The following is an 11,075-nucleotide window of genomic DNA, read 5'->3' on the forward strand; positions in this document are numbered from 1 at the left end:
CGCGGGGGGCGAGGGGCGCCCGAGAGCCTGCCTCTGCCGCAGACCCGCGCTTCCCAGCGGCCGGCGCGCGGGGACAGCAGCGGAGCGCTTCAGGGCGGCGGCGGGGACGGGGGCCAGGGGCGTGGAGAGGACGCCGTTGGGGTGTGGGGCTCCGTGGGCAGAAGCCGGGCTGGGAGGAAAGGGTCTCTGTCCCCTGGCACCTGCCGCACCTGGACTGCGCCCACCCGGAGCCGCCCAGGAGCCACATCCCTCAAGGCCTGCGGAGGCCGCCCTGTCCCTGGGCCTCCCCGGCTGCCCTCTCGCCGACCGGCCTCTCCCAGCCGGACTTCGCGACCCGCCTGCGGCCACAGCTACACTCGAAATTCACTTCCGTCCTCCTCTCCCCACACCCGGAGCCCGCCCGCCCCAGGCCCGCCGCCCCGGGCGCAGGGGTGTCCCGCCCAGAACCTCGCGGCTCCCGGAGGAGCCACTTCCCTGAGCGGGTGCGAGGCCGCCGTCCTGCGTTCGGAGAGACCCGCCGCCTCCAAGCTCGCGGCCGCCGCCTCGCCCCATCCCGCAGCCTCGGGAAGCCGGGTCCTCGCCCTCCGCCCCTCATTCTCCTCCTGCTCACCGGCGGTCAGAGCCGCAGAGGTGCCGCGGAGGGAGCGGACACAGCCGCCTTTGTCCCCGCCGCCGGGACTCAGAGGCGGCGGCCCCGCCGGGCAGCAGAGCCGGTGGGAGACTCCTGCTCCGGGGCAGCCGGCACAGTCAGTCACACGCGGGCAACACGAGACGCTTCGCTTTGCTTTTTAATGAATTCCGTTTCACCACAACATGAAGTTTAACAATGTTTTGTGTCTTTTTCTCTTTTTCTTAAAAAGGGACTGAACCCAGACAGAGGTGGGAAGACGGTGGGGGAGGCGTGGGGGCAAAGGACCGCAGAACAACAGGTGTAGCCAGGGGAAGAACAGATGGGGCGGCAGAGCAAGAAGCCCTCCGGAGTCGAGGGTGAACTTTACAAGAAATCTGTACATTTATCAAATAAGTTAAAATTCTCCTAAATTGATTGTCCTTCACTTAAAGCGCTCCAGTCTCCTACCTGACTCCTCTGAGCATCGCTACCTGTCTGCCCTTCTTTCCTTCCCCCCCCCCTTTCTCCTTAATTTTCTCTTCCTGAAGCCACGACCAGGATTATACAGTGGAAATGCCTGCCTTGCTCGCCCGAGGAAGAGCCAGGCGCTCGGGAAATTTTGCACAATATTGCACAGGTCAGAAGTACAGCAGTCACTGTGGAACAGAAAGGGCAGGGGAGAGGGTACAGGCCACAGGCTGTTGCTTTTCATATTGAAATCACTCTCTAGGAGGGGATAAAATAAGAAGAGCAACATTAAGAATAATTTACCAACAAGTGAAATTCCAAAAATAAATGCCACTAATAAATAAGACGGGGGGGGGGGCCAGATGCGGAGCCGTTCCGTCACCAGGAGACTGATTTGGGGGCTGTCTTTTCCCTTTAGACACTTAGATAATCCTTCGGTCACAAAGGGGAACCCAGGAAGAACCGAGACAGACCTCGCCCGTGAGAGAGGGGCGGCCTCAGTCGGGGTTCTTATAAGAGGCTGCTCAGGTTTTGAAAACCAGAGGATACCGGTTGGGGGGGGGGGAGCGGTGGAGAGGCAGAACCACACCCAGAAATCTAGAAATAAAAATACTACAATGCGAATTCTCTCTCTCTCTTTCTGCCTCCTCTCTCTCTCCTCCTGAACATCGTTCTATAGAAACGAATAAATTAGAGGGGGCCCGCTTTTGGCGTTTATTTTTCCTTCGATAAAAATAAAACCAAAAAAGCCACAGCGCGCGATGCAAATTCGGTGGGTGGGTTGTCCCTATTCCCGAAGCTTCCAGCCGAAATATGTTGACCCAGGCATGGGGCCTGTTTCCTGTTCTCTGAATAGAAGCCAAAAACCAAAAGGAAGAGGGGAAGCGCCTCAAATCCACGTGGGGTGAATTGCACGAAAATGCATTGCAAATACTTACAAAACGCTACCGATCGGGGGAGGGGAGGCCGAGCCGCGCCGGCGCCGGCTCCCGAAGGCCGCTGGACGTCTCGGCGCCCTGGGCCCGGCCCAGTCTCCTCCGGGGTCTGGGGAGGGGGCCGGGCGCTCCCTCCGCCTCCCCTCTCGGGCCTCAGACGGGCCGGAGCAGCGGCACCGACGAGACCACCGGGTGCGAGTAGTAGACCGGGTGCGGGAAGGTGAGCAGCGGCTGGCTGACCGGCACCGGCGCCCCCGCCGCCGCCGCCGCCGCGCCCTCGGCCGCCGAGTTCTCGTGGTAGAGGATGGGCACGCGCACGATGCGCTGTGCCGCCGCGTGGCTCAGGTTGGCCGCCTCCAGCTCGGCCGCCAGCTGTCGCTTCCACTTGTTGCGCCGGTTCTGGAACCAGATCTTGACCTGCGTCTCGGTGAGGTGCAGCGAGGCGGCCAGGCCGGCGCGCTCAGAGCTGCTCAGGTAGCGCTTCATGTCGAAGGTGGACTCGAGCTGGAAGACCTGGCTGCGCGAGAAGACCGTGCGCGTCTTCTTCTTGCGGCACGCGGGCTTCTTCTCGGGGCTCTCGGCGCCCTTCTTCCAGTCCTCGGGGCCCGGGGGCGCCGCCGCCACGCCCGCGCCCGCGCCCGCGCTCGCCCCGGCCGCCCCGGCCGCCGCCTCGCCCTCCTTCTTGCCTTCCTCCGAGTCGCTCTCCTCCAGGACGATCTCGTCCGGGCTCCGGGAGTCCAGCTCCTTGGGGTCGGGGTCGGCCTTGAGCAGCGGCTCCGGAGAGTCGCGGTCGGTGCCCGAGGCGGGGGAGGAGTCTCGCAGGAGGGCTTTCTCCGACGCTGCGGAGAGACAGACAGACAGGTGGATGCACGCGCGCACTCAGCGGCCATCGAGGTCCGGGTGGACCGGCGCCACCTCCGGATCGCGGGCCCCAAGGCCTCCTCCTTCTCGCCGGCCGCCTGCGGCCTGGCTGAGCCAGAATAGGGGCTCGGCGCCCTGGGGCCCTCTTCCCCCGCCCCCCCCCCCCAGGCGGCAGGGCCCCTGACGGTGGCAGGGCGACGGCGTCCTCTTACCCCTGCACCGCCCCCACCCGGGGGCCCACAGATTCGCCTCTGTCCTGGGACCGCCCGAGTCGCCCCCTCCATCCAGGCCAAGTCCCCAGTCCCAGCCTCCGAGGCCTCCCCATTCCTGCCGGAGGCCACTGTCTCCGCGAAGCGCTGCGCCCCGGCTCCAGGTCCACTCCTCTCGCCAAGTGGGATTGGATTCCCGGACAGTGAAGCCGCGGGGGCGGCCCGGCCCGGAGGGGACCTGGGGCCGGAAGAAGTTGGCAAACACCGGGGTGGCAGGTGCGGGATGCCCCGGGGCTGCAGCGGGACGCAGCGCGGGGCAGGGTGGGACGGGCGCGCGGGGAGGACAAGGAAAGTTCAAAGAGCGGTCGGTACCTTCAGGTCGCGGGAGGTGGCCACCGGCGGGGGTCAGGGTGTAGGGGTACCACCAGGCCGGGGAGCGCTCCAGGTAGTGCGCGGGCAGGGCAAACCGCTGCGCCGGGATCTCAAAGCGGGGAAAAGCCAGGTCGCCCACCTGCGAGAGCGCGAAGCCCGCGGCGCCCTCCAGGGCCCCCTTGGCCGCGGCGGCGGCGGCGGCAGCGGCGGCAGCAGCAGCGGCGGCCGAGGCCGGGGCGAAGAGCGTCCGTGGGGGCGGCTGAGGCTTAGGGGGCGCCCGGTGGTGGTCTCCGTTGAGCAGGTTCTTGATGGAGAATGGGGACTCCTTGGCCGCGGGAGGCGGGGGCGGCGGCGGCGGCTGCGCGCTCGCGGTGCCGGGGGCGTCCGGCCCGGGCTCCGGCATGGTCCCCTCTCCTCCGGGTCCCCGCGAGGGAGGGACGGGCGGGTGGCCGGGCAGGCTGGCGGGTGGCCGGAAATCAGACCATAAACGGAACTCAACTACGGGGCGCAAAGTCGAGGGCCGCCCGGGGCGCAAAGCCAGCGGCGGGAGGGCGGGGTGAGGACCCGGCCGGGGCGGGCTCACATGGGGAGGGGTGCCGAGGGGCGGGGAGCGGCCCTGCCGCGGCACCGAGGGAGCGAGGCGGCTCGGCGGCAGCTCCGGCTCCCGGGGAGGAGGCGGCGAGAGCAGTTCCCGGTTTGGGGCTGCGTCAATCCGGCGCCGGATGCTAATGATGAAATCAAAATGTCATCCAAGTTAAATGCGGGGAGTATACGGCGATTGGGTGCGCACAATGGCAAATGGGATTAGGCGGCGAAGGCACAGCCGAGCCGGCCCGCAGCCGCCTCCGCCGCCCCCTCCTCGCCTTCCCCAGGATTTGGGCGCTTTGGCTTCGGGCAGTAAGAGCCCGCCTGTTATTGGCTTTATATAGTCCAATTAGGCAGCAAATGAGGACAAGCCTATTAGCACAAAAGGATATTGGCTCCCGCTAAAGAGGCCCTCGGAGCGCTCCGGCGTGCGCAGGGGGCGAGCGAGGGACTCGGAGCCCGCGGCGCCCGGGGCCGGAGCGCACTGACAGCCGCGGCGCCCGAGCCGGAGCCTGTCTCCCCGATCCTCCCCCCACCCCCCGCGGCTCGGGGACCAGCTCCCAGCCGCCCCGCTTGCGGGAGGGGGAAGGGGGCGGGCCCGGCCCGCCCGGGTCACCTCGGGGTTATCCTCCGTCGCAGCTGCCGCTCCCCCGCCTCCAGGGGCCTGGCACGGGCCGCCGCCCCCACGCAGCTGGAGAGCAATTCAGCACCGGCCCAGCGGGCAGGACGCGACCTCAGGCCCCATCGAACTCAGCGCTTTCCCACCCTTGGCGGTCTGGTGGCCTCGGCATTTTACCCAACGCCTGCCAGGGGCGCGGCCACGGAGAAGACTTGGGTTCCCAGCCCACCGTCTAGTCCACGGGAAGGGAATCGGGGTGTAGGTCCCAGCACCGTGTCAGCGGGCCCAGCAGTCCTCTGGCCTTGGCCTCTGGCCCCGGAAACCGAAGAGGGCGCCTTTTTCTGGCAGCGAGAGCGGGTGTGCGTCTCTCCGACTGTGCGCGAGAACCGCGGACGCCCGGGCGCCACTGGGGGGGTGGGGTGGGGGGGCACCGACGGCTGCGCGAGGAAGGGCGCTCCTCTCCTCTGGACACGAGGGCCCACAGCCTGGCGGTCAGCGGAGGCCCCGCGACCCCGAAAACAGCACTTCCTCCCGGAAGTCTCTCCCGCTGACGTTTGGAGGTGCCTGACTCTAATAGGGGCCACGCGAACCAGGCACAGCGCTCACCGTCTGGGGCTGTGGCGCCTCGGGGGCACCTGCAGAATGTCCCCGCGGTCTCCGGGTGCCCGGGGAACCCCGCTGGACCTGAGGGACAGCCGAGCAGACACGGGCTCTACTCTGTCTGCTTGCAAAGCAACTCCCCAGGCCGCACAGTAGCTTTGTCAGGCAGGTGGCTAAGGCTCTAGGTTTAATCATCAGATTTGCTTGCGGGGTCCCCTCAGAAACAGCTCCCTAGTCAGAGAAAGGGGGCGCTCTGGCGGCCACTCCACACCCCCACTGTGAGCTCCCATACATCCCAGGTCTTTTGTGGGCCCTTCACTTACCCATGGCCTTTTAAAATATATATATATTTTTTTTATTGATTTCAGAGAGGAAGGGAGAGAGAGAGAGAAACATCAATGATGGGGATCATGGATCGGCTGCCCCCTGTGCACCCCCCACTGGGGATGGAGCCCACAACCCAGGCCTGAGCCCCGAAGGGAATGGAGCCATGTGGTCCTGGTTCATAGGTCCTCGCTGGATCACGCGGCCGGGCCATGGCCTTCTGTTCTTGAGCTGGAGCCTCTCGCCTCCTCCGGCCGCCCTGCGCCCTGCGTGGGCAGAGGCCACCGCTCCGGCTTCCCAGCTGGGAAATGGGTGTTTTATTTTCCCATCGGGGCTTCGGACCCCGCCCCCCTCAAATCCCGATGGGCGCCTTTAATGCTTCTCTCAGCAGACACGGTCAGGAGTGAACCCCGCGTTCGCTCTGGGGGCCTCGGAGCCTGCAGACGGAGCTTCCGTGAACAATTGCTCTCATTACTGTTACTCTCCAGTTTCGCGGGGCTTTGCTGGGAGCAAAGCGCTGCCGGGTGACCCGGGGTGGAGTCAATCACAGTCCGGGGGGCCCAGCAGGGCGGGTCTCCCACGCGGGTTTACAGATGGCAACGGGCTCCTGGGTGGGGGAGACCAGGCCAAGGCCACCGGCCGGAGGCCGCTGGCCCCCAGAAGCAACGTTCTCCCCAGCTCCGTGCGGGCCGCACCCCCCAGCCACGCTGCCGGCCGGGGATGGAGCGGAGACCACCCCCTCCCGCAAGAGTGCGCGCGCGTGTTGCGTGAGCTCTGGGTCCGAGGGGGGTACGTGCAAAATCTCCCCAAAGTTCTGACGCATGGACGCGGCCTTTAGAGAGAGACCAGCGGAGAAGCTCCTCACGGGAGAGGTGGGCGCTTGGCTGTTGGAAACAAACCCGGGGGCTGGCCGGGCGCAGGCGGGCGGGAGAGGGTGCGGGACAGCCGGGGCCTCAGTCTCCCCCAGCGTTCCCGGGCCTGGTGTGTGTGTGTGTGTGTGTGTGTGTGTGTGTGTGTGTGTGTTGGGGGGGGGCGCTGGCGGCGGCGGCGCGCACCGAGGACCCGGAGAGGAGTTGCGGGGGGAGCGGTCGGTGCCCACAGCGTACCCCCCGAGTCGCAGGGGTGCTGGGCTCCGACAGCCAGGTGCAGGGGATACACCCTCCTTGCTCTTCCGCAGGGAGAAAGTTTGCGGGGTGGGTCCCGCGCCGTCGCCGCCCTTCACCCGCCCTCTGGCGAGGGGTGTAGCCTCGGCCTCCTGGCGCCCACTCCACCCAAAGCCAGGCAGACAGCGCCCTCTAAGGGGCGTCCTCGGAACCGCACCTGCGGGCTCGGCCGGCCAGGAGCAGGTAGCAGCCGCCCAGCTCACCGTCCGGGCCTGGGCCCTGGGCGGGCGGCCAGGCGGCTCTTTCCGTGGGTCCCGGGAGCAGCGGGGAGCCGACCGCCTGCAGCCGCGCCGAGCTGTCCCCGGCCGCCAGCGCAAGGGGCCTGGCCGGCCTCCCCCGCCCCCCTCTCCTCCCGCCCCTGTTCCAGGGCCCTGGACAGTCCGCTGGAGCCTGGTCCCGAGGGCCCCTCCTGAGCGCGGGCTGCATGTGGGCTCTGGGAGGGCGGTGGGCGGAGGGCGGTGGGCTGGCTTCTTGTCTCCCCAGGACGCAGGGCGCCTGCCACCCCGGATCTGTGTTCAGGCCCCAGGGAGTGAGCGGTGAATGAAGTCACAGTGCCCGCTGCGGGGCGTTGGCCTCAGGTAGCAGCCTGATCAGACCCCAGAGCAGTGTGTGTGTGTGTGTGTGTGTGTGTTTAAAGTTAAATGAGCCTGGCCGGGTGGCTCAGTGGTTAAGCATCGACCTAAGAACCAGGAGGTCATGGTTTGATGCCGGGTCAGGGCACATCCCTGGGTTGTGGGCTGGATCCCAGTGTGGGGTGTGTGGGAGGCAGCCGACCAAAGGTTCTCTCTCATCAGTGATGTTTCTCTCTCTCTCCCTCTCCCTTCCTCTCTGAGATCAGTAAAAATATATATATATATTTTTTAAATGAAAATATAGGCAAACTAACCGTAGGCCAGGAGAGTGGTTGTCCTTGTTGAGGGAGAGGAAAGGGAAGTGACCGGGGATGAGAAGGAGGCCTGGGATTCCGGAATGTTCTGTCTCCGCATCCGCATCCGGGTGCTGGTTCTCTGGGCACATTCCCTCGTGAAGAGCCCTTGGTCGTTTCGGTCCTCATTAACCACCCCAACCAGCGGCTCATAGGTCGATGCTTAACCACTGAGCCATGCTGGCCCGGCTATATTTTCGTTTAAGGATTTTTCTATTGACTGATTTTAGAGAAAGGAAGGAGGGGAGAGAGAGACACACACACATCGGTTTCGATGTGTTGCTCCACGCGTTGATGCATTCACTAGTGGATTCTTGTCTGCACCGACCAGGGGTGGAACCCTCCGCCTCCGCGGATCCGGCCGGTGCTCCAGCCCACTGCGCACCTGGCCAGGCCTCCGTGTGCGTGTGCTGCAGGTGGGACCCCCATGTGCTCGCCTGGGTGCCTGGCTTCTCTTGTTAAACGTCATGTTTATGCGATCTACCCACTTTGTTTCACGCAGTTGTAGTTTTTCCCTTTCATTGCCCTTTAGTGTTGCCCTGGGCGAATACGACAACATTTATGATCCATTCTGCTGATGGACACAAGCGGTTTCCACCGTTTGGGACGACTCTGCATGGAGCTGCTGTCAACACGCCTTTTTTTTTTTTTTTTTAATTGTGTCTTAATTGATTTCAGAGAGGAAGAGAGAGGGAGAGAGACGACAATGATGAGAGAGAATCATGGATCGGCTGCCTCTTGCACGCCCCACACTGGGGATGGAGCCTACAACCCCGGCCTGTGCCCTGACCGGGATCAAAGCATGACCTCCTGGTTCATAGGTCGACGCTCCACCCCTGAGCCAGGCCGGCCGGGCTCCACGCGCCTGCTGATGGTCACGCCTGTGTGTGTCCGTGGGGCAACCCGAGGAGCGGGCTGTGGGCATGCGCTCTCTGCTCACAGGAGGCCAGTGACAGAGGTTCCTGGACGGAAGGGCCCGAGTTCTGCTCCAAATGCCACCACCCTGGGCCCTCGGGCAGCGACCTCCCAATTGGGTGGGACACAAACACGTGTGCTTGCACAGGCCGCGCTCAGAGCCTGGGTCCCGGCCGGCCCTGGTGTCACTGGCTCCTGTGGGCGGGGCCCAGGCATTTGGTCTCCAGAGCTCAGTGGTCCTGTGTCCTCGTCCGTCCGTCAGGCGAAGGGTAGACAGTCCCGCTCCGAGGCGCTGTGGTTGTGGGTGGCCTCCCCACCTCCCTGGACACGCCTGTGGGTGAGGCAGAGCTGAGAGAGGAGCGTCCAGGGCCGCGGGGCATCCCGAGCCTTCCGGCCCCACTCTCCCGGGGGCGCTGCCAGAGGCAATGCCTCCAGGACCTGCGTTTGCCCCAGTTTTCTCTCTGAACGGAGGCCCAGAGCCCCTGTGGCCCTGTCGCTGTCTCTGACAGATGTGAGCCCTGAAAGGGCTCCAGGTGCCCGAGGTCACAGGATCCTGGGCTCCGGGTGCTTTGCCCGCCGACGCTCCCTGGTGTGCCTGCTGTTTTTCTGGAACATGGAGCAACCAGGGCACTGAGAATGGAATCTGATTGGTCAAATGCATATTGAGTGCCTACTATGTGTCACCCCCCCCCCCCGCCCCCGCTTAAAGGGGCACGAGGTTGATGGGGTGGGCAGGGCAGGCGGGGATCTGGTGGGGGCCCCAGCCCTGACCTAGTTAGTGGGAGAAGCAGGACCTCCTCGATCGCTCCTGGATTTAAGTTCCCGCCGCACCAGGCCCCTCCATCCCTACACCCCGGGGCCTGCAGGGCAGCCCATCCTGGGGTCCTGGCCCTCGCCCCCCATTTCGGTGGTAACATCATAACCGGGGAGGTCACCCCACCCTGAAAACCAGCAGAAAGGCCTTTCCTCCGGGTGTGCCCCGTCTTTGGGAATTTGCAGCAACCATTTCGGTGTAAACAGAGGACGATTTAACGGCCAGGAGCTCCGTCGCTGGATTAATTGCGCGGTGGAACGGGATCGATGGTGTAACTGGATCATTTACGTGGCGAGTCCGCTGTGATTTAGACGCCCGGCCCGCTCCCTCCCGTCTCCGTCCGGAAAACAGGCCTGGCCTGTGGGCCGGGGCCACACAAACAGCCTCGATCGGGTCTGAGTCCAGAGCCTTAAGTGGCCCAAACAGACGGGTCGGGGCGGGTGATACGGGGCCGATTGTGGGAAAATTGGAGCAATTTGCCAAAATGAGCCAAGTTCCTCCTCTTATTCTTCGTGTCTCTGCAGGAAATGACTCCTCAGAAACGCAGTGGAAGTTAAACACCCTTAAATGACACTTCAGGTCCCGCCCCATGTCACCCCCACCCTCGTCAGACACCATGTTCCCGAAAGAGGAGCCCCCAGACACCCAACATTCCCAGGCCTGTCCCAGCGGGCCCTCCGCCTGGAGCCCCCCTGCCCCGCCCACAGCCAGAGCAAGTTCAAGTCAATGCCACTGCCCACAATTCTCCTGCGGGGGCCGGGGGGGGGGGGTGCGTCCCGGCTTCAAACATTTTCACCCACTTGCTGCTCTTTATCGGGCACCCACGAGTGTTCCTGTCAGTCCCTCCCCTGACCCTCCAGGCTGGGGAGTCGTCCCCCCTACTCTGACCACACTGGGCTCACTCATCTCTCCTGGCGCTGCACGCCCACGGCTGTCCCCAGAGTCCAGGGCCTGCAGGGCATCCGGCACCCAGAACACTCACACCTGTTTGCAGAATGTCACCCAGCCTCCAGGCGCCCACCACCCCAGGGGGCCCCATTCTCTGAGATAAAACCCCAGGCACTGGGCTTTCTCTAGTTCCTCCCTCCCTCCCTCCCTTCCCTCCCTCCCTCCCTCCCTCCCTCCCTCCCTCCTTCCTTCCTTCCTTCCTTCCTTCCTTCCTTCCTTCCTTCCTTCCTTCCTTCCTTCCTTCCTTCCCTCTCTCCCTCTTCCCCTCCCTCCATCCCTCCCCCACTCTGCACAGGCTCGGTGCTGCCCGCAGTCATAAATTCGTGCTGTGCCAAGTGAGTTCACTTGAGCTCCTGATCTCCACAGGTGGGGGCAGGAGGGTGGGCCCTGGGGCGGCGGGGGGGGGGCATGCAGAAGGCCATGACACCCCTGGGGTGGGAGGGCTGGAGTGCAGAGGTGACGCCTGGAACATGAATGGCCCCGGAAGCCTCGGCCTTGAGGGAAACCAGGTGGAAGGGGGAGCTCTGCACCCAGTGCCTCCTGTTTGTCAGGAATTTGCTGCTTAATTGATGTTTTATTGCTCCCCGTGACACGCGTGATGGAAATGGAGCGGGGCGCAGCGGAGGGAGGGAGACGTGCTCCTGCGTGTGCTAATGGGGGATAACACGTCAATTAAACAATGACGACAGCCTGTCTTTGACGTATGGCGGCAGGAAGGACTATCGCT

At 64.6% G+C, this 11,075-nt stretch overlaps 1 protein-coding gene across 1 annotated transcript; it reads right to left on the bottom strand.

The window, feature by feature from the left end:
• Positions 1–471: 471 nt before the first annotated feature.
• On the bottom strand, positions 472–4,774 carry HMX3 (H6 family homeobox 3). Its single transcript, XM_059661788.1, has 3 exons — positions 4,657–4,774; positions 3,456–4,180; positions 472–2,852 (listed from the first exon to the last, which is right to left on the bottom strand). The coding sequence occupies exons 2-3, from the start codon at positions 3,856–3,858 to the stop codon at positions 2,167–2,169; spliced, it is 1,089 nt and encodes a 362-aa protein (XP_059517771.1). The 5' UTR covers positions 3,859–4,180; positions 4,657–4,774; the 3' UTR covers positions 472–2,166.
• Between the last annotated feature and the right edge of the window lie 6,301 nt (positions 4,775–11,075).

This window comes from Myotis daubentonii, chromosome 13, assembly GCF_963259705.1.
Source record: "Myotis daubentonii chromosome 13, mMyoDau2.1, whole genome shotgun sequence".
Taxonomy (NCBI): Eukaryota; Metazoa; Chordata; class Mammalia; order Chiroptera; family Vespertilionidae; genus Myotis; species Myotis daubentonii.

Coding starts and splice junctions, on each gene's coding strand:
- HMX3 (XM_059661788.1), bottom strand. CDS start 3,858: ATGCCGGAGCCCGGGCCGGACGCCCCCGGCACCGCGAGCGCGCAGCCG. Junction 2,853..3,455: donor CCACCTCCCGCGACCTGAAG/GTACCGACCGCT, acceptor GTCTCTCCGCAG/CGTCGGAGAAAGCCCTCCTG.